At 48.8% G+C, this 22,229-nt stretch overlaps 1 protein-coding gene across 1 annotated transcript; it reads left to right on the top strand.

The window, feature by feature from the left end:
* Positions 1–252: 252 nt before the first annotated feature.
* BARHL2 (BarH like homeobox 2) lies at positions 253–4,350 on the top strand. Its single transcript, XM_015635789.2, has 3 exons — positions 253–1,002; positions 2,364–2,589; positions 3,074–4,350. Exons 1-3 carry the CDS (start codon positions 423–425, stop codon positions 3,384–3,386), a joined length of 1,119 nt encoding a protein of 372 aa, XP_015491275.1. The 5' UTR covers positions 253–422; the 3' UTR covers positions 3,387–4,350.
* The last annotated feature ends 17,879 nt before the right edge of the window (positions 4,351–22,229 follow it).

A 22,229-nucleotide genomic window follows, 5' to 3' on the forward strand; every position in this document is an offset into this window, starting at 1 on the left:
GCCGCCGATTGGCTGCGGCCCGCTCTGCGTCAGCCCCTCTCGGCCCTCCGCCAATGGGGGCGGGCGGCGGCGGCGGCAAAAGCCCGGGTTTATAATAAACGGCGGGGGGGCCGCGGCGGCTGTGACGTCACGGGGGGAGTCGCCGCCGCCGAGAGGAGCTCGGTGGGCACGGGCGGGCGCGCCGCAGTGGCCGGTGTCCGCCCCGCTCCGCGCCCGCAACTTCCCGCAACAAAGTTGGTTAGCGGCGAACCGGCCCGGCGGCGATGTGGGGCTCGGCGGGGGCCCCGAGTTAGTGTCGACCGCGCCGCCGGTGCGCGGGTTGGGGTAACCCGGTTCCGCCCCCCCATCCCTTCTCCTCCGCCCCGGTGAGAGACCCCCGCGGCCGCCCACTGGGATGCGGACGCGGCGCTGAGCGTTTCGCCATGGAGGGGCCGAGCGGGTCCAGCTTCGGGATAGATACGATCCTGTCGGGTGGCAGCACCGGCAGCCCCGGAGTCATGAACGGAGATTTTCGCCCCCACGGCGACGGCCGGCCGGCGGATTTTAGGAGCCAGGCCACGCCGTCCCCCTGCTCGGAAATCGACACGGTGGGGACGGCGCCCTCATCGCCCATCTCGGTGAGCATGGAGCACCCCGAGCCGCACCTGGGGGTGGCGGAAAGCCTCCCGCCGCCGCCGCACCACCTCCACCTCGGCCCACACCCGCCGCCGCCGCCGCCGAGTTTGCAGCCGTCGCCCCCGCAGCCACCGCCGCCACAGCTGGGCTCGGCCAGCTCCGGCCCCAGGACTTCCACCTCTTCTTTTTTAATTAAGGACATTTTGGGCGACAGCAAACCGCTAGCGGCGTGTGCACCTTACAGTACCAGCGTCCCCTCTCCCCACCACACTCCCAAGCAGGAGGGCAGCGCGGCCCCGGAGAGCTTCAGGCCCAAACTCGAGCAGGAGGACGGTAAAGCCAAGCTCGACAAGCGCGAGGACTCGCAGGGGGACATCAAATGCCACGGTGAGTACGGCCCGGCCCGGCTCCGCACCGGCTCGGCCGCCGGTACAACTGGGGCCGCGATGCTCGGCCTCATTGGTGAAACGAAAATCGGGGAGAAAATCTGCGGTAGGAGCGCTCACTCTGCCGGGGCCGCTCAGTGATCCTCGCTACCGTGGGGATAAGGTCGGTAGGAAATCAAATTAAATCAAAGAGCTTTTCTTATTTTTTCCCCCCAATCTGTTAGCCTTTTCTCATTTTTAATTTTTTTTTAATTTGGCTTCCCCGTTTTTAAGGAAATAGCCCGAGCAGTGGGATCGCATGGGAAATCATACTGTATTTATTTTTAATGCAAATGCACATAAATGATTCTCCGGCTTTCTAAGAACCGGCGGCTCAGCTGCAGTTAGTGCATTCAGCCTTTTCATTTTTGTTCATTCGCTCTAAAATTAAGATAAAAAATTCTACTTCCCTAGCAGTTAATACCAAATAAGCGAAAAAAAAAAACCCAAAACAAACCCAAACCCCAAATCAACCCACCCAACTTTTAATTAAAAATAAAATAATAACAACAACAACAACTCGGCCCGCGCTTGGCTTAGGGAGGTGAGAGGGCTTTGTGCGTTTGGCAAAAACCTCGCGTTTTTCCTGCGCCGGGATAGAAGGTTTATTTCTCCATCTTCAAAAAAAATTTTTTTTTTTTCAATTAGGGATTTCGTGCTGATGGGGAAGCCCCGCCGTGCGGGATTCGGAAGTGAAAATAGCTATGTGTGCGTGGGAAGGGAGGAAAAGAGTGAGGAAAGGCAAGCAGGGAGAGGGGATATTTTCCCTGCGGTGTCGGCGGAGCTGTCCTCCCCGCAGGCAGCCCGGTGCAGCCGAGAGGCAACAGGACAAATTTTGCTCAATTGAGCTATTTTCGCTAGGCTCAGAGCGGCGCGGTGCCCGCGAGTGCAGCTCATTTTGCTCTTTTAACATTAGCATACGAGTGCCCAAACCAGATGTACAGTCTGGTCTGGCCATTTTTGTGCGCACCAACCTCCCCAGTGGGTCAATTAGGGAGATTATTGTTCTTCCTGCGGGGAAGATCAAGGAGCGCCACAAACTGGGGCCCGAGTGGAGCCGGATTGACAGATCGATTTCCCGGCGTTTCGGGCCGGGGGGAGAGGGCGAGAAAATAACGAAAGCCCTGTAGTTGGGAAACGGAGAGTGGGAATCCCGCTGTTCCCCGGATGGGCTCGCCGGCACCACCCCCAGCCACAATTGACCGTTCCCCCCGTGCCCTGGAGAAGTCCCCGGGGAGGGGGCGGCCGGGCCCGGTAACCGGGGCGGGGCGGGGGTCGAGCCGGTGTCCCGCCGGTCCTCACCGCTCTTGGGTTCACTCACAGGGACAAAGGAGGAGGGCGATCGGGAGATCAGCAGCAGCCGGGACAGCCCGCCAGTGCGGGCCAAGAAGCCTCGGAAGGCACGAACAGCCTTCTCCGACCATCAGCTCAACCAGCTGGAGCGCAGCTTCGAGCGCCAGAAGTACCTGAGCGTGCAAGACCGCATGGACTTGGCCGCCGCCCTCAACCTCACCGACACCCAGGTCAAAACCTGGTACCAGAACCGGAGGTAAGGCGGGCCCCGTCAGGGCGGCGGCCCAGGATCTCCCCGGAGAGCCGGGGACGGGCTTGCGCCTCTGGGTTTCTGCCCGCGGGAGCCCGGGGTGGTGCGGGGAGCTGCAGACTGCTGCCCCGCGCCCTCCCCGGCAATGGGCTGGGGGGTCCGGCTCCTGTCAACGCTGCCGTAATTTTCTGTCTCATTACATACGGTTGCAGCCACCCTAATTCTGTCGCAAACCATTAGTGTCAGTGCGTTGCGATCTAACCGTGTACCGCGGTTATTAATTTGGCCGGAGTCGCCGTATGTATGTGTCGGGGGGTGCGGGGCTCGGAGGGAAAACCGGGCAGAGCCGGAAAGATCACACCGTGTGCGGGCCCACGGGGACAGTGCGCTCCGTCGGGGCCGCGCAGGGGATGGGCTCGGAAAAGCCGGGAAAGCGGTCCGGGTGCCCCATCGCGGCGCCCGCCCTGCAGCCTCTTGCTCCCCCCGGCAGGACGAAGTGGAAGCGACAGACGGCGGTGGGCCTGGAGCTGCTGGCCGAGGCCGGGAACTACTCAGCGCTGCAGCGGATGTTCCCCTCGCCCTATTTCTATCACCCCAGCCTGCTGGGCAGCATGGACAGCACGACGGCGGCTGCGGCGGCCGCAGCCATGTACAGCAGCATGTACCGGACTCCCCCCGCGCCGCACCCCCAGCTCCAGCGGCCGCTGGTGCCGCGGGTGCTGATCCACGGGCTGGGGCCCGGCGGGCAGCCGGCCCTCAACCCCCTGGCCAACCCCATGCCCGGCACCCCGCACCCCCGGTGAAACGGCACCGCGGTCCCCGCAACGAGCCCTTCCCCTCCCCGTCCCCAAACAAGCCCCAGCACCGCAGAGGAGGAAGCGAGGGGAAGCCGAGGGGCAGGAGCTTCTGCAGGCAGTCACCGGCCACCGAGGGAGGCGATCAGTCAGAGCAGGGACTCTTGAACCGTGAACCCAGAGCCAAGCCCGTAAGTGAAACGACCACACGCGGGGGAAGGCGGGCAGAGCCGCGGGGCGACCCACCGACCTCGGCTACTGCGAGGCAGGACTTGGAGCTCGGAGAGAGAGTTACGGAGGGGGTGGAGGAGGAGGAGAGGGAGAGGGAGCCGAGCCCGAGCCCGCCGGAGAGACTAACGGCTGCGGAGGACAGAGGGAATGAGAACGCCTCGACCCCCGACCGGCGGAGAAGACCGGGGGAACGGAGAACTTTGCACTGATTTTTCTCATTACCTTTTTTTTTTTTTTTCTTATTGAAAAGTGGCATGCTCCCTAATGCGAACAGAATTGTACAGACCGAGTGCTGAGTGCTATATCATATTTATTATATGTCGTCCAAAAAAGGAGAAAAAAATTTCACTTCTATACGTTAGTTTAAAATGAACGAATGTGGTTCTTCCCTATCCCTTTTCATGTCTTTTTGGATTCAGTAAAATAAATGCTTAGATGACAAAATATAGATTTTTTTTTTGTGACAGAAAAATCACAGGGAAAAAAAAAAAAAGAAATAAACTTTATCTTTTTTTAACAAACGCGAAAATTCAAGGTAGCTAATTTCCCCGTGACGAGAACTAAAGAAATTTGGAGTAGAAAAGGCAGATGCCACTTTTTTATTTTGAATATTATATTGAATATATTTTGAATTTTAGGCTTATTGTTTCTTAACAGGCGCTGTTTTTCCCCACCTGTATTTTAAAGGAAAATCAAATCCCCCGCAGGTTTTGAGTCCCTTGCTCTTATTTTAAGCACCTGGGCAGGGCCGCAGCGGGTAGTGGCTCCGGCCCCTTGGGGACGGGTGCGACGGGGCCGTCGCAGAGCTTGGGGACGTGGCCCTGGCCCCGCAGCCGTCTCCGCACGGAGCTGGGACAGGCAGTGAGCGCCGGCGGTCGGGGTGAGTAACGAGGGGAAACAGGCAGGGAGGGCGGAGGGGTCCCGGCGGACACGAAGCTCCCGGGTCCCGCTGGCCTTTGAACTTTATTTTGCTCTGTGTGCCCGTTTCCCTCCCCACCCCTTCCCTTGGCAGCTTCCCTGCCGAGCGCCTCCTTTCCCCGTGCCGGTGTGGGCCGCCCGGCCGTCCCGCGGGGGCAGAGGGGGAGCGGGTCGGGACTGGGGGCTGTGACCCTCTGGACTCCGGGGACGCCTCTGTCCCCAGCCTTTGGAGGTGAACACCCCCCTGCGAAATTAGAAAGTTATACAGCAATTACCTATAAAACATTCATAAAGTCCCATATTAGCCTCTCCTCTGAGGGTTTGGCGCTTTTTTTTTTTTTTAATTTTTTTTCCTCTCTATTTTTGCTGGTGGGTCCCCTTTCTTTTAAGATAGAAGGGAAAAAAAAAGAAAAAAAGGAAAAAAAAAACAAAACAAAAAAAAAACCAAAACAACAAAACGAAAAAAGGAAAAGAGAAGCCTCCGGGCACGTTTATTTGGGCTTTGCTAATTAGCGAGCGGCTTGCTGATTTCTGTGCTAATAAATTCGCGTTAAAACCATATTGACCTTTGCCTTGATCTAACAAAAGGGGAGCGGGTCGGGAACGCCCACTTCGGTTTTTGCCCGTGTTGCGGCGGCTGCTGAGTATTCCCTATTCGCGCCTTCGCTGTGGCCCCCAAATACCCCCCCACAGGAAGGAAGCGGAAGCAGGTCCGTGAGTGGCCACGGCAGTGCCCCGCATCGCCGCCGAGGTTTGCTCGGGAAACCCATCCTGTGCGGGCTGGGGAAGGAGGTAGGAAATTTGGGCTCGTTAGGGCCTTTTCCTTACACTAAGCAACAAATCTTTCCAAAAGGAGAAGATCCAACCGGAAAAGCTAGTCACAACTCATTGTTCTCGATGGCTCGGTTTTGACTGCGTAAACTCGCTGAAAAGTAACGAGAACAAGGAAGGAAAGTTAATGCAGAATAGATAAGTGCCCCCCTCACGAATAGGGCCTGCCGAGGGGTGCCCACCGGCACAGGGAGCTTGCAGTGCTTTGGGAACGGCAGTGGACAGGAACGAGGGGACTGAGGCGGGGCTGGGGGGCTGCCGATGCCGTGCAGGACGGTGTCTAAACCAGGAGTGCCGGAGGAGGGGGGCGAGGAACCTCCACCTCGCCTGAAATGTATTTCCAGACCCAACTGAAAAGTGCGTGTAAACGGGAGGAGGTTTGGGGCAAGAATTGCTCTTTCACTCTTCTTTTCCCAGTGTGGGAATTAGGGCTGCAAAGCTAAGTTCTTCGTTTGTCCCGCTCCCCGTTAACACTGGGATAGAGCAGACCCAAGGTCAGGCTGCCCCGAAATTGCTCGGCCGGGCTGCAACCTTGTAGGAACAGGCTTCGTTTTTTCTTCAAAAGTCCCGGCAAGCGGACAGGCATTACTGCGCTGCGGCAGGACAAAAGCCGGGATGCGTGAGGCTGCCTCCCGCCGCCCGGTCCGGCGCGGTGACAGGCACTGCTCGGGGCCAGGCACGGCTCGCGGCTCGGCGCCGCTGGCTCTGCTGCCTTCCCGGCCGCGCCGCTCGGGTTTCTCCCCTTTCCGTTCCCGGACAGCTGCTTTCGCCGTGACAGCCCCATACTTGTTGCGGAGCTGCTGAATTGCCGCAGTCTCGGTCCCTCTCCAGCCTTTGCCTTTACCTGGGCCAGGACCTGCTCTCGGCCCTGGAAGTGGCAGTGAACAACCAACCAAAGTCATCTGTTGCCAGACGAACGGAACGTGCTCTCTCAGCCTTACACAGCGGGAAATACCGGCACCCGCTGGAAAAGACCTGGCTGTTGGTGCGCTGAGCATGGAAACAGTCCGTGAGGCTGTAAGCAGGGCTGTCTGTACGCGAGGGACGGCGGGAGTGGCCGGGAGTGGGTGCTCTCCCCGTGCCGGTCAGTGGCCCGCAAGGAGCGGGGCGGCTCCGGCCCCTCCAGCCGCGGGGACACCCACCCCGGCCTCAGCACCACGGACAGCTCCGGGAGGCGCGGCGGGCTCAGCCCGCGCCCAGCGGGAGCGCCCGGCCCTGGCACGTCGGGCGGGCGGCACGGGAGTCTCCGGTCCTTCAGGACCTCGTAGTCCCCTTCCCCGGCTCTTGCCGGCGGGCGATGGTGAAAACGAAGGAGGCTGGCACAGGTTGCCGCTGCCGAAGCCCTGCCTGGCTCGCCTTCCCGTCATCCAGCACCTGGGAGAGAGTCCCTTAGCCCGGGCTTGGCCCTTCGGCCCTGAGCGCGGGCTGCGTCCCGAAGGCTTTGTTCCGGGTGTTTGAGCTTTGCCCGCGCACCGGCAGAAAGGTTTAAAAACGGGACAGGGCCGTTCCCTTTCTCCTGTGTCGTGTCGCTCCGGATTGACACCGGCGCGTCCGCCGTGGGACCCAGGAGACCCTTTGGACACCCTGTGCTCGGTTCCCCTTTAGTTTGTTTCTTCTGTGTGTTTTGCAAGTGGGCACAGCGCAGGAGGCTCCTTCCGTCCTGCTGCTCTCAGACATGTTTTGTTGAGCTCTGGCTCCGGCAGCAGAGCCGCGGGCAGGCTGCACCGCTGCCCTTGGCTGATGGGCTCTCTTGCGGGACGCAGCAGCAGGATCATGTTTAATTACTTCACTCTCTCAGGGGGATTAGCTTGGCCATCGTTAGAGCAGAAAGCGAGAAGGGCGACTCCGCCGGGCTGGGGTACGAGGACGAGCATTGCCTGTGCTGCTCCGAGGGTGCTAGCTCTGGCGCCGCTGTGGCAGCTGGGTGCTCCGGAGCTTAATTCTCTTTCCCAGCCGGGCAAGCGAGTCCGGCTCAGCCACTGGGAACCAGTCACCAGCACCGAGCGAAATTCCCTGCCGTGCTGGTTGCCCCGGTTGCGTTTAACACACCGCCCGCATGTAACGCTGTATTGGCGCTCCGGGGCTTGCCTATCACTCCTGCAGGTTTTAGTGCTTCTTGTGAGGGTGGGTTTTTAACTTTTGTTATTTTCTGTCTTTCCAGAGTTTACCTTCCTCCAAATTCACTCCACGTTTCTGTGCAAATGCGTTTACTGATGTTGTAAGTCACTCAAAGTCCTTATTGCAGCACGCTCGAAAACCTCGGAAACCCAGGACGTAGAATGCGTGCAGCTAGGCTGAACTCACCTGTGGAAAGAGCAAAAACCTTCATAATGTAAGAAATATTCCCAGGCCAGAGGTGGCGAGCATGGGCGGTGAATAACCGTTTCAGGTCGAAATTTACACGCTTTCCCCCTCCTCTATTCTGCCTTGCTGCTAAGCCCACGTCTCCCGCCCGTGATACCGCCGGGTTTCTTCCCCAGCAGCCGCTTTATCGGGGAGCTCCGTTTGCAAGAAAACTGGGGTACGGGGAACCTGGTCTACCGAGGCTGCCCTGTGCCCTCGGCCCGTGGGAGGAACAACCTGCTCTATTTAGGCAATAGCACCAAAATGACCCCCGCGATCCCTGGAGGGACACAGCTGATAGGGACGGAGACCCACCGGGACCGGCGGAGGGCGGGTGGGCGATCCCCGAAGGCGCAGCTCCCCCGTGGCCCCGTTACATGAAAAAGCCCCGAACTTCTCTCCTCCCTTGGGCTGCTCCAGCCGTTCAAGGGCCGTGGGGCAGCCGGAGCCCCTGCCTGTCTCTGCGTGTTTCCAGCCGGAGAGCAGGTCCAGCCAAGCGCCCATCGCATTAAAACTGCTTTTCCATATTCATATGCCCTATTTTTCACAAGTCGCTTCTATTAATGGAAGCGCACAAACGCCGGTCCTTAAAATTTGCGGATTTCAAAGGAACCCGAGTGAGGCACTTTGCGCTGGCAGCGATGGATGCGGGGCGCGACGGAACCCTCGGGGCTCCCCCGCCACCGCCGCGCCCTCCCCGGCGGGAGCCGCGCTGTCCCGGGGGCACAGCTGCCGCTCGCCGTCGCGGCGGCTCCGGGCGCCCCCGCCGCTGCACCGGGCCCTGCCCCTCGGGAGCGGCGCTCCCCTCCCTGCCGGCCCAGGCACACCAAAGTTGTCCGCGACTGTCTTGTTCCCTCATCTCTGAGAGCCCATGTAGGGCGCTTTAATTGCCACATTTTCAAACCGAGGTAATGGTGGGGATGTCTTAGTAATTACCTTAATGAGATAACACCTTTCCTTCCCTGAACCTACTCATTATCACACTTCTTGTTCAAATTCCAACTACAAAGAGCTATACTTGTAAAAAAAAAAAAAGGGGGGGGGGGGAAGACCTCTGAAATTTGTTGGAGGTCTTGTTCCCTTAAAACAAGCATCTTCCATGGATCTTTAGTATATGAACAGGGAACTGTACCTAGTTCTGGGAAAGGTTGGCTAGAAGTAAACTAAACATCTGGGGTACCCCTTAATTATTCTTGGTTGGTGTCTTTAGTTTGACCTGTAGGGATGCAAGGGTGTCAAAGTGATGAATTTTAAGATGTTGGGCTGTGAAGACGTGCAGCTGCAAGACTGATGGGTTTAGGAAGGGAATGGTAACAAGGTTAGCTGCATGTGAAGTGTGAATTGAGATTTTTGCAAAGAGACTGTGATTGCAGATGGGCATAATGTTGTACCCTTGCATGAAATCTTGCTATTATTGTAGAATGGTCAGACAGAGTGTGAAATGACTTATTACTTTACTTTTATTCTTTAATGAAGTTGGGTAGGGAAGGAGAACTACCAGGAAATCGATAGTGGTGGTGCACAAAAACTATAAGACAGGTGCTGATACATTAAATATTTATTTAGCTTTTTGTCACAAACTCCCTCCCAATTTTCTGCTATTTCAGAAAGCAAACAAAAATACAGCTAGTGGATCTAGACAGTAAAGAAGATGTGTAGAATGAGAGTAATATTTTCTTTTTCATCCTCCTTTTCTGCAGTATACATGAAGTAAGTGTTTCTCTGTGGCAGCGCAGTGTAAAATCTGTGTAAAATCTGAGACACAGATGACTAGAATAAGGCTGTGCACACATGGTTTCTAGGTAGGTTTCCAGCTGTTTGACATGTGTCTCTCTCCTAAACCTTGCAGCAGGCATGCAGAGATTTGTGCACTGTTACACTCCCATGTGAATTCAAGTGGCCTTTTCTCCAGCTTGACATGCATGTGCAAATATCTCTGACTTTTTTCCATACCAAGCACAGGTGTCCTTGCGGGTGGGATCATTCTAAAAAACATGCAGGACAACATCTGCCTCTGATTTGCACAGCAGTGTGTGGGTACATCTGGGCATCTGGGGTGGGTGGGTGGCTTAGCCAACATCTAATGGCTTGTTTCATATGTGATTAAGGTAAAACACCTATCATCAGAATTTGGTTCAGTTGTTCAGCTGCTTTGGTCTTGATAAATATGGAGTGAGCAAAAGGAACTGGAGCTGCTCCCTCAGGATAATGTCCTTAAAAAGAGAATTTCCCAGGTGACCAGCCTCAGGATGCCACCACTGAGAACAGTTTGGCAAATCCTGCGCATAGTGGGTTGTCTCAGAGAGCAGCTTCATCTCAGTGTTTGAATATACATGGTAGAGGTGCAGCTTCTTGCATGACTTCCTCTCTGGAAGGATGCAGCCCATGGCTCAAAAAATTTCTAAGCTGTCACCTCTTCTGCAATTCCCTCCCCAGACCTTGTCCCCAGATTCAGCACAGCCCTTTGCTGACAGTCTGTCTGTGAGATTTTGCCCTATATTTTCTATGGAGTCTGGCACTGTTACATTTTAATCCGAGGTCAGGAAGAACAAGTAAAATGAAACAAGCTTGGGAATAATTGCCTACCTCTCCTACATTAGCATACAGGGTAATAATGCTGGCAGAATTGTGTGAAACGCAAAATCCATCTGAGGCCTCATCTTTGTCCTTACAATAGTCTTTCAGATTTCCCTCTCAGATTCTTGCCTCAACATCTGAACAAGTACAGTGTTTCAGGCTTGTTTCTGTTGAGTTGCACTCTGTTATGGGGTTTGTTTAAAGCAGGACTTGATGCAACACTGTCCATGGAAGTGGCAAAAACTCACTGAGGGGCACAAACGGTCTGCTCATGACACAAAAGGGCTTAGACTAATACCTGTCAGGTTTTTATAGCTCAATAGACTAGCAGCAATGCTGTAGCTTTAAATACTTCGGTTTCATTGTGTGAAGATCCAAGAAGAAGAATTCCTGAAAGTTTTAAGACTGCCTGGTAAAAATGATGAAACAGTGCCTGAGAACATGGAAGGGTGGGATGTCATAGCAGACACTGATACCCCAGCACTGTAAAAGGAACAGGAAGCTTCCCTCCAACTGGTGCTCTAAAGCAGGAAAGAGCAATATGGAAAACGAAGGCTGTCAAAAAAGCCACTGGTAATTTGGCTGGATCCTGTAGGTTCAAGTACTATCACTGTCCCTATACCAAAATAGTGTACTTTTTCTGGACTAGAAATTCTGAAATAAGGTTGGATTAATATTTCTTTAGAAGCATGATGGGGTCTGTGGAAAAAGTGGCAAAGTATGTGTCTTCCTTGGAGCCCCAGTAGGCAGTGACAGTTCAATCCATGTTATATCACGTGAGTCTAAGAACTAGTGGGCTTTTTTGCCTAAACAGTGGGAGGAAGGTAAGCACACTGGCAAGGTTTTATTTATTTCACTCTTTAGCTGTATTTTTCCCCTCTTTCTTTTTTCCTTCCTTTTCTCCTTTCCCTCTTTCTCTTTCATTCTCTCTCCACCTCAGTCTGTTTTGCTAAGCATTTGGCAGCATGCCTTGGGAATCCTGCTCACCTTTCCTGGCCACTGGTGGTGGCCACGGGCAGCGTGTCTTAACCAGCACATTGGTGCATGGCTCAGGCAATGCAGCACAAAGTGTGTGTAGGAAAGCTGTGCCTCTTCCATGGAGACTAAGCTCATTACAGTACAGTAGTCTAAAGCATGTTTAACCTCCCCAGTCTTGGGTGTTGTATCCCAAATCTACTGCAGAGCATGGACACCCCAATTAGCACTTACAATGCACTGTTGACATTTCTCTGGGCCAGCCCAACAGGAATAATTAGATGTGATATCTAACACAAAGTCATTTTTTTTCCCCCAGCAGAGGGTACACTGCAAAATGAAAGCAACATCTACTGCAAGAGCACTTGGCCAGATTTGGCTCTTACATGCAGTGTAATGTTTGCAGTGTAACTCAGCTGGCTTCTCTGGCCGTACACTGCCTCTCCTCTGCTGTCAGTCTGACCTGCTGGGATTAGTGCTGGGCCTAAAGCTCTGCATGGGTTGCACAAGAAGGCAGTCTTACACAGCACAGGCTCAGGAAAGCCACTGTACAGCAGCCTGTAGGAATCTTTCTGTTAGGAGATGCAGCATGTGTGGAAACTTGCTCAGCATAAGATCTTCTCATGCTGGAAATGTTGGCAGGTGACTGTGAGGCTGGTCCCACTTTCGTTTCAAGCTCCCATCCCACTGCACACCAGCAGAAAGGCTGGGTTGGGAACTAGGCCAAGTGTTACTGACTGAACATTGTTCTTGGCAGTGGTTTACAGGATAGCAGTGGTAGGACTGTGTTATCATAAATCCCATAGCAGCAAGCCTATGGAAAAATGTATGTGACAGTAAATAGGAAGGAGCTCTCTGCTGCAATGCAGTAGGCTGTCCTCTGACACTGCTAATTGCAGCAGCGCATTGAAAATATAAGTGTATGTAGTGAATATTCCTACTTGGTTTGCTACCATTCCTTGCCTACTTTCATGCATTGCAAACAGAAACTTGGAAAGAATTTGGCAGAGTGAGGAAGATATAAAAATGATAATTTTTCATGTAATAGAGATCACATAGAGATTTCCTTTGTAGTTCACAGCATTTCCACTCCAAGATGCTTGGAAAATTGAAGCATACAAATAGAGAAAATCTGCAAAGTGTTGTCAGGTATTATTTATGTATTATTATTTTTGTTGGAAAAGACATGTAAATATAAAGAATTAGAAAACAGAGCTACTAAAATAAATTATAGTGGAACCCACAATAAATCTAACATGAGAATAAAAGTATAATGAGAACATATTTTCTTCAGCATAAATACATATCCTGTCTGCATGCTAAAGCCCTATTAATTGGATACTTACTACAGGAATAAATCTTTAAATGTATAAAAAAAAATCTTTCTGCTCTGTGATGAAATATAAATTTCACCAGATTTATTAAAGAAAAAATTCTGCTAAATGACTACTTCTCTTACATACTAATTTATGCTTATGCTGCATCTGAAAGAACTCATCCTGATGTGAATATCAGCTAAATGAATGAAGCTGTAAAAGAAAAAAGGTTTAATGTGCATGACGAGAAGTTGCTTATATCAGGCACGGCAGGTTTCAATGAAGTTTTATATTATGAAGTAAAGAAAAGGTGATAGTCTCTTAAGAGACATAATACTTATCCCACGAGTGACATAATAGTTCATAACTCACCAGAGAACAAGGCTCAAGTGAGTCATATATATTTTATGGCACAATTGGGATTAATACCGTACTTCAGAAAGGAATGCATAAGCTATTCTATTTATATGGAGAGGTGGTTTAAAATTCACCCTCTTCCCTCAGCCTTTCTCCTACCCTTTGGGATCAAAGTACAAGACAGGGACTTGAGAAGAGTGGGTGAGGATGCTGGATGAGAAACAGATAATGTATCAAGGAACTGCTGCAGCATCATCATTTGCCAGGAGTTGCCCTGGCATGGCATTTGAAAATGCTGATTTTCTGGTGACAGGTGCCCAGAGGCCCAGAGGGAGAGGCTAGTCCTGAGCAGCTGCACTGTAGGGTTTTTTATTGGTTGAACGTGGTGCATTGGTGGGAAGGCAGGAGATGCTGGCTTCATTCCCTGCTTGCAGCCTCCATGGTAGAATTCAGTTGCCCCAAATTCCTTCTGCAATGTCACTGTCTTGTCACTGTCATCATCAGGGTGTATTTGCCAGGATGCAGTACAGGGAAAGGGACATCCCAGGGGGATGCTCACCTCACTCTTGCCTGTCAAAAAGCCTGCTCCTTTTTTATACGTCACAAATGGGATGTTCAAAGACAATAGATGTGGTGTTAAAATTTTGTCTTGGGAAAATTCCATGTTTTGCTCCATTGAAAGCCTACTGGAGTCTTTTGGATGGTTTCCTGAAATGTGGCCTAGAGCAGAAATTTAAAGCAAAAATTTGTTGCATTCCAAAGAAAAAATGTCTCTTAAATTGTATCTAAAGAGTGGAGGGGTATAATTCTCCTCACCAGCAAAATTGCTGGGAAAAACAAAAGTTGCTGAAGTTCTGGAGGCAGCATGGGGCAGTTTGGAAGAATTCCTTTACCTGGGCTGGGGGATGATAGTGGAGGTCAAGGTGGCACTGGGAGCCAAGCTGCCTGTGCCCCAGAGAACTCAGTGCTTCTGGAAGACCTCACTTATGCTCCTTCCATGCCAAGGTCCACTTCTTGTCAGTGATCTCACCTATAAGATATTAAGATAAGCCAGCTGAGAACAAGAGATTTAACCAAGACTGGAAAACCAGTCTTGTCCTTCCTGTTTGTGAAGAGATTTTTTCAGGCAGAGTGATATATAACAGGATGAAGGTATGTAAGTACTGGAAAGAAGGGTGTAATTTGGGACAACATTGCAGAGATGCATGAAGAGGTTTGGCTGGAGAAGGGTTTGCTCTCAGCAGTCTCCTTTTGCTGAGGAGCCCTGGTCTAGCTGGGAGGATCAAGCCAGGATTGGAATGTGGGGCTGTGCTGGCAGAAATGTGCATCAGGGCAAAATGAGCTGAAATGGGGAAGCCTGCCACCTCCATGGACCCATCGGGCCCACAGAGAAATTCAGGGCTCCTTACAGGGGGTGTCATGTTGTTCACATTGGGGTCTGTCTCCTGTATTTTTAATCACACTGCCTGTCTGCCTGTAAAGAGGGATGGAGTGTGCAAGCATATCTGAGGCAGCCCAAGGTGCCCTCCTGGTGCCAGTGGTGGGGAGAGCTGGAAAGCAGCCGCAGCACTTTTGCTGCATGGGAAAACAGATTGAGGGGATCTGTGTCTCATCCAACACCCTCTCTTTGTGTTCTTCCCCCTTTTTTATGTAATAAAGGGCTTGGGATTTGCCCCAGGTCCCCCAGGACTGAATTTTTATTTTCTTGATGAGGTCATAGCAGAAGCTGTAAGGTGTTACCTTGTTACAAAGATCTCAGTGAACAAAGTTCTCCTGCCTTCCACCTCTGGGGAGGAGCACAGGCACCTGAGGAGTTGGGTTTGCCCTCAGCACTGTGGGCCTTCCCTTGCCCTCGAGCTGGCAGCTTGTACAGATGTACGGATCAGAAAGACCGATAGTTAAATCTACTGCTTTTCACGGAGCACCAAAAGATCTCATTGCCTCTTTTACTGCTCTCACTTTTACATAAAATAATGGACTCAGCCATGTAAGTATTGGTATTATTGAGGCATCTCTTTCTTTGCTAGCTCTCCTGGTAAGGTGCAGGGAGTTTGTGAGCTTTTTAAAACTGGCATGGAGGGGCCGATTCACTAGAATTTGAATCTCTGGTGAAAATCCTACAGTAGCAGTAGTAGGTCTTAAAAGGAACTTTAAAAATATTTCCTTCATGATCCTTCACACAAACAATGGTAAATAATATTTCAAAGGGCTGTCTTTGTTTGAGCTACCAGTACTGAAGCAGGATCTTTTGTAATAAACTACTATTGTATGTATAATAGTGATATGCTTAAATGATACATAAGCACAATTTTCCAAGTACTCTTAGCAGAAAGCATTTTATACCACATGGTTGTTTTATTGTGCACATTACTCTGATTGTTACAAACCCTTGCCAATGAATGACAAATTTACATACACATCATGTCAGCCGGCAATATTTTGCAGCCTTAATTGCTTTAGCTTCAGGCATTCTGTGTCGAAATAGAGTGTTTTACGTCCTGCAAGTTGCTCTGTTTCTTTGCAACAGTTAAATTATTCTGTAATTTGCCTGTTTTCCTTCTAATGCATTGTCCATTAAGTCACTCAATAATTTATGATGTAAAAATGTATGATGCAACCTTAAACAGCATTTAAGACTGTCTTGAGGTGTTTCAGTTTTTATGGCAGAAAGGCTGAAAATCTTAAAACACATTTGTTCAAAACATTTTTCTCATAGGTTTTGCCTGCTGTAAGAATGACTTTATCCATATTTATCTGGCCAAGTTTGGCTGGTGAAGTCCAAGGCTGCAATTCCTGAGAAGAGCAGCCAGTGCAGAGGGGAGGCGCAGGGGGATGAACTGTCAGAAGGTCCTGCTGGGGCAGGTGCCAGCTTTGGAGCTGATGCTGCAATTCCTCTGATGTTCAATCATCATCCCTTACTTCAAGTGTGAATACCCTTTAATTGTGGAACAGCCTTGTGACAGCAGTGTGCAAGTAAAGTCTAGAGGGTTGGGTTTTCATATGCTGCAGAAGGCCTTTAGTGTTTGCCACTGAGCTCCCAGTGAGAGGAGAGCCAACCAAGAATTTTAATTAAACTGTGAATGAAAAAGAACTTCTATTCAGCCACTTCTATTCACCCTTCCACCACTCCAATCTGCTGTGTATTTATAATGCAGTCTCCAAGGGCTTTATAACAAAAAATTAGTATCCAACCTACATGGCTAACCAAAATTAATATGATTGCATAGTGTTCTGCTAGTCAAAATCTGGTGTGAAGGCGGTTGCTCTGCTTGGTGTCTACGTGGCCAACTTTCTCCTTTGGGTAAGTTGCTTCTAGAAAAGCTCTCAGGACAGAGAGTTCTAAGCAGTTGCCATACTTCATCCTGTATATCAGGGATGGAGGAACTGGAAGTGATTTCTAGGTGCATAACTAGGAAGGCTTGAAGATTGAAGGTGTTTTTTAACAAAACGCTTAAAAAATTTCTTGCAGATAAAGAAAGGCACAGAGGTGACAAGGACATCTGTGCCCAGGCACAGAGGAAAACTAAGCTAGTTTAACATATTTGCGTATGAAGTGAGTGATACAAATCTGTATTCTTTCCTTGAGATGCAAAACAATTATGGCCTTTTTACCATGCATTTTGTGAGGAGAAGTCATTATGACAGAAAAGGTTTTTAGCTACCTGAAGTTTTCTGGCACAGTTCCTTGTGCTGCTGCAAATATGGTTTTAGAGCCTCAAGAGTTGCAGTACTTTGATACAGCCGTGTTTGGACTGCTGCTCATCAACACCATGTCTGTTTCTTCTGCTGTTTGCTCTTGTAAGCCTTTCTGTCCCAGGATCCTACACTCCTGATTCATCAGTTTCCCTAAACAAAACCAAATATCTTAGAATCAATAGATGTGTGACATGGGGTACATAGGTACATAGAGAGAGGCACTACTCCCCCATGAATAGTGTGTGCTTTCTTCTTTGGGTACATTTACCAAGAATATCTGTGAAGGGAAAGGTCAAGTTCAGTGTGATGGTGTAGGTGGGAGTGCCTGGGGAGGAGTCCTTCCTGGGGCTGTGTGCAGCCTCTCCCATGTGTGGGTGAGGACAGCCTTCCAAATGATATATCACCCATGACCTGGAGAGGTGGGAGCAGCTCATATACGTGTTCAAAAGCAAGGACAACAATGGGCCAGGCAAGGAGCAGAGACAATGCCTTCTATTAGCTCCCACAAATCTGTGTTATGCCTCCCTTTCTGCTTCTGGTTATTGTCCTTTTGGGAAGTGGATTCACCCCTTGTGAAAAATCATGAGTGTTGACTGCTAGAAAACAATCAACAGGTAAAGAAATACAGTCTGCCAAGTTCAGGTGTGTTTACTGGATTGACTTACAACTCAAGTAGAAAGACCAGTGTAAGCAGGAGCCCAGACCTGCTTCATGGCAAGCACCTGAGATGCCTGGTTTGTCTCTGCATGTTGAACAGGAGATGGATGGACATTAAACATGTACCTGTCCATTGTGTACTATTTCTAGTGGCTTTGTTTTGTCTTCTACTCATAGTGTCTCATACAGAGATTGTTTACATTGGCTGCTTCTGGTTTCTGTCATTTGCAATGCTGCACAGGTGTCCCTGAGCAAAAAGCTCCTCCTCTGAGGGTTTTCATCTCTGTGCCCTGACTGGTGTCTCTGCTTCTGCCTGTTCCAGTTCTGAGAGAGCTAGACCTTGATTTGGTAGTATATTCAACTTACAAACTTCCCCAAGGCCAGAAAGTCATGGAATCACATAGATATACACTCGGCTTAATCTATTCCCAATGAGAAATCCCTGATGGGCGGTGCCTTGGAGAAAGCTTTGCATAATTAGAGTTGCACACCCCATTTGCTAAGGGAGTAGAAGGAGAAATTTGCTGATTTGCCCGTGAGGTTCTCAACTCTTGTTTTCACATTTAGGTTTCTGTCTTTCCCACCCCTGAAGTTCCCAATTTGGCCTGAATGCATTTTGAATTATAACAAATATCTTGATACTCACACCCCATGAATGAGGGCAGAGCACAGGGGGCAACTCCTGGCTATGTTCCTGTACTGAATTTAATTTTTCATTGATAATTAGACTCTCAGAGCCACCTGATATTTTTGACCAGCAGGAAACAAAGGCCCACTGATTGACTCAAGGGATAGATGCAAGCAGCCCCCACTGTGCTCATGCAGCAGCTTCACAAAGACTCAAAACAAGAGCTGTGGCAAATTGGCTCATCCGGCAAGTTTTGACTGGCCCATGGTGTACAAGTAGTAAATTGAGAACTGATATTTCTGAGAATTATTTATTAGCAAAGCTCAGTGTCTCACTCCCCTTGTAGTTATTCTTTGCAAACAGCTTTTTACCAGTTTGGATGAACAAACTACAGCACTTCATCATTTTTCTTTTATTCGGGTAATTATTAAAAGACAGCCGAGGTCTGTTCAGACTGGCAGCAGACAGCATCTGTACCCAGCTGGGCTGATACCTTAACAGTTAGACATTATGTGTTTAATTGTATAAAAAGATAATAGGATGCATTTGCAGGAACTTATTGCAATGCAAACAATAAAAGATTATTATTTTGAGATTCATTTCTTATGCTTTTTGTGTTGTTAAAATTCTAAATAAAGGTGTCATGGTGACAGTTTCTAGTAGAGTGACCAGTTGTAAGCATTTAGTACAAAAAAGGTGTGAAAATACTAGACTGAGACCAGTTAGCAGAAATCAGAGTTATACATGCTGAGACCTGCAGTGTTAAATCAAATCTGAGTAAGTCATGGATGGGGATTGATAACTCTTATTGTTTGATTTCTTCTATTTATTTTTCTTTCTCCTTTCCTTTTTCTTTTTCTTTTATTTTTTTAAATAAAACCAACACAATGATGTACAGGAAGATAAAATGATGGCTGTTTTTCATTAGTTATATTTTCTCCAGCAGCATTTCCTTTAAGTACGTTGAAAACAGAGTGCTGCTGCCAGAGTCACATGGAATAGGAAAAAAAGATCCTGGCCCACATTGTGGTAATGCTCTTCGTACAGTAAAATGACTTAGTCTTTTGCAGTAAGATTCCCTAAACTGCAAATAACATCTGTGTTGGTGAGGCTGTGCTTTGATGTAAACTTTTGGTTTTGGGTGTGAGATGAGGACATGCTTGCCCTTGCCCATACTTTCTGGACATGTTCATAGAGATGAGGAAGTCATTGTCTTTTCTGATGAAACTTGCAGAATATGGTCACTTCCTTCCCCAAGAAGAACCTTAGCCATGGAGTACTGAGATACTTGGAGGGAGGGTCTTTTCCAGGTAAGACACATGGGATGACCTTTTCCTCTTGTGTTTATTTGACAGGGCTAGATCAGAAAGCAGCATACGTGCAAAGCCTTCTCTTACTAATCCCAGAAGAAGGTAGGGAGCAAGCAAATGTGCAGCCCAGACAGAATGAGGCTGTAGAAGAAATGTTGAGTGGTGAGGCTACTTGCCTTGCCCCATCAAAGCACTTGGAAGTAAAGGAGAAATGACTCCTCAGAATCCTTAGGATGTGAAGGATCCCTTTGGAGAGAACAGAGATGTCTGTGATGGCCATCTTTCCAGGTGCTAGCCTGTGCAGGGTCCCAGCAATATGAGAGGCACTGTTGGCATGTCCCCCAGCCTGCAACTGCACAGACACCTCTGTGCTTGCCCCCATCCTGGTGCTCAGTGTGCACCTCCTGCACCTGACATATCAGAGACACCTGGAGGTTTAGAGGAACATCCTCACTTGATTGAAAATGTGTAGCTCCTAGTGAAAAGTCCCCCCCAAACTGGCTGTCATATTAGCAATGGCTTGAGTTTTTTCCCTGTAATTTCAGGAATGGCCCATGTACCATGGCCAATTACTTTGGTGTAATTTCACCAGGGAGATCAAGTCAACCCTTTGTAAATCAATCTGGAGCTAGTAAGAGCCACAGGCTGCCTAATACCAGCTCCTGAGACTGGGGTGGCCAAACCAAGGACCAGCTAATAGCTTGTGGCTTTCAAGATGCAACCCTGCAACAAGAAGTTAAATTTAGGTTATCCTTATGGGGCCATGTGCAGCAGTTGCACTGGGATTGGCTGTGTGACACATGAAGTGAGACCACACAGGTACTGTGACTGCTGTCCCCAGCAGCATTGTTTTATCCTCTCAGCCTTGGACAAAACAACACAATTATGGGAACTAAAGCTGCTGTCTTTGATGATGAGAAATTCTTTTGCAGCCTTGATTTTGAATACATTTGAACATGTTGCCTACAAGATGTAGACAGAAATGAGCTGTGCATTTAACTGGAGCAGTTGTGTATTCTGTTGGTGTCACTCAAATAAAGTGAAGCTCGACAAACTATAAATGCATCTATTTAATACTAAAAAACAAGTACCTCACCCTTTAGAGGTAGAATTTTTCTCCTCCCATGATTTGTTTGCACCAAGGTTAAGCCAGACCCTGGGCAAACTGAGGCATTCTAAGCCTCTGGAGGGACTCACCTTTCTGCCAAGAAAAGGTTTCTGTGGTGCAAGGAGAGCCTGGTCCTTCTTTCCCTTACAAATCCTGCACGGCTGGCTCTGCTGTGCAGCCCTCCCTGCAGCATCCCATTGGTGCTCATCTCCCACAGGCACTGCTTGGGAAAACCAAGACTTTCTGCAACCATGGGGCCTGCTGAGCCCTTACACAAGTAGACAAGTACAAACAGCCTTGAACTCACAATTTTGCTTTTAGTGCAATTAGACAATTTATTATTCCCACCAGCTGAATTTCCATGGTATGGATTTCACCCTACACCTGGAATGTACCTGGATTTAGCTATACTGGGCACTGTTAAACACTTGTCCAGCACAAGGGTTTGTGAATCCTTAGTTTTCTTCCTAGACTGGCTTAGGCTTCTGGTAAAGAAAGGAATTAGGTCTATGTAGAGCTTAAGACCAGGGCAGAGTAACTATGTAGATATCAATTTTTTGAGGAAAATTAATAGCAAAATACACAGGGCATATGGGCTGTGACTATGTCATTTGCTGAATATATTCAACTTCCTCAAAGTGGAAAACTTTCCTGATTTGACAGAGTAAAGAAATAACACAAAAATGGAAGGACAGTTGTAGTCCAGTTGTCAGAGAGACTTGAAATTAATTTTGAACATTTGAATCAGAGTGAAGTGAGATATCTCAGGCACGTAATCTGCTCATTAAAAATGCCGCTTCCTGATGGCTGAGACTGAAATCTTCAAATGTTTTCAGATAGACAAAAATAGACAAAATGACATAATAAAACAGCTTGGGGATTTTTTTTTTAAAGTTAAAAGTTCTGATTTTTTAGATCTAAGGATCATGTTTTGACACCAGATTTGCTAAATACAACTAAACTAGTCATAAGCATAAAATACTATTTATTTCTTCTTCTTATGCAACCCAAATACCTTTTCTTCTTGTCAGCTAAAAATGAAAGGTTATTTTTTTTTTTTTTTCAGTTTAGCCACTGAACTGAGGATTCGATTATTTGCATACCCTGGTTGTAAGACATTCTAATATTTATCTTGCCTCTGCTGCTGCTGCTGGAGACACAAGAATTATCTGCTGCTCTGGTAGGGAAACAGAATTAAAACCCCCCTGAACGTGTAGGTCCATTATTTCCATTTCACAATAATTATGCAGTGTGTTAAACAATGTTCACTTCCATCTGATGCAAAGCCTGCTACCTGGAAATACACAATTACCATAATACCTTGCTGGTTAGACATACGGTGAGACTATGATTATGCAGAGTGTTGGAAGAACTTTATGTATAAAATTATTCTTGAGGAGAAGACGGGGGAAAAAAACCCACAAAGTAAAAAGCTAAGCCAGCACATTATCTAATTCTCAATGTAAAATAATGCAGAAGTGCGGAAGATGAACATCTGATTTGTCACATCTGATACGCTAATGTTTTATCCAAAAGGAAGAACACATTGTAACATGCTCATTCATCTGCATAAACACCACCTGGCCCTTTACAGGCACCTACTCAAGTAACAAAAGTTAATGGCAGCCCATTTGTAGCCATTTCACTGGTAGAGATGGAAAGGGCTGGGTTTTTTTTTTCTTTTTAAAGTAACATATTTACATGAGTGTCTGTTGAGGAACAGCTTAGCTCTCAATGCCTGCTTTGAAACCACATTCTCAGTGACTGTAAATTAAGGAAATTTCAAAGAAATGTTAGAAAATATTATTTAAAGCCTGTAGCAAGCATGCTCACACACAGACGCACAAACACATGCAAACAACACATGCACAGGCAGTCACACAGTTTTTAACCCCTAGCCATCCA

The sequence above is a fragment of the Parus major genome, chromosome 8 (assembly GCF_001522545.3).
Source record: "Parus major isolate Abel chromosome 8, Parus_major1.1, whole genome shotgun sequence".
Classification (NCBI taxonomy): Eukaryota; Metazoa; Chordata; class Aves; order Passeriformes; family Paridae; genus Parus; species Parus major.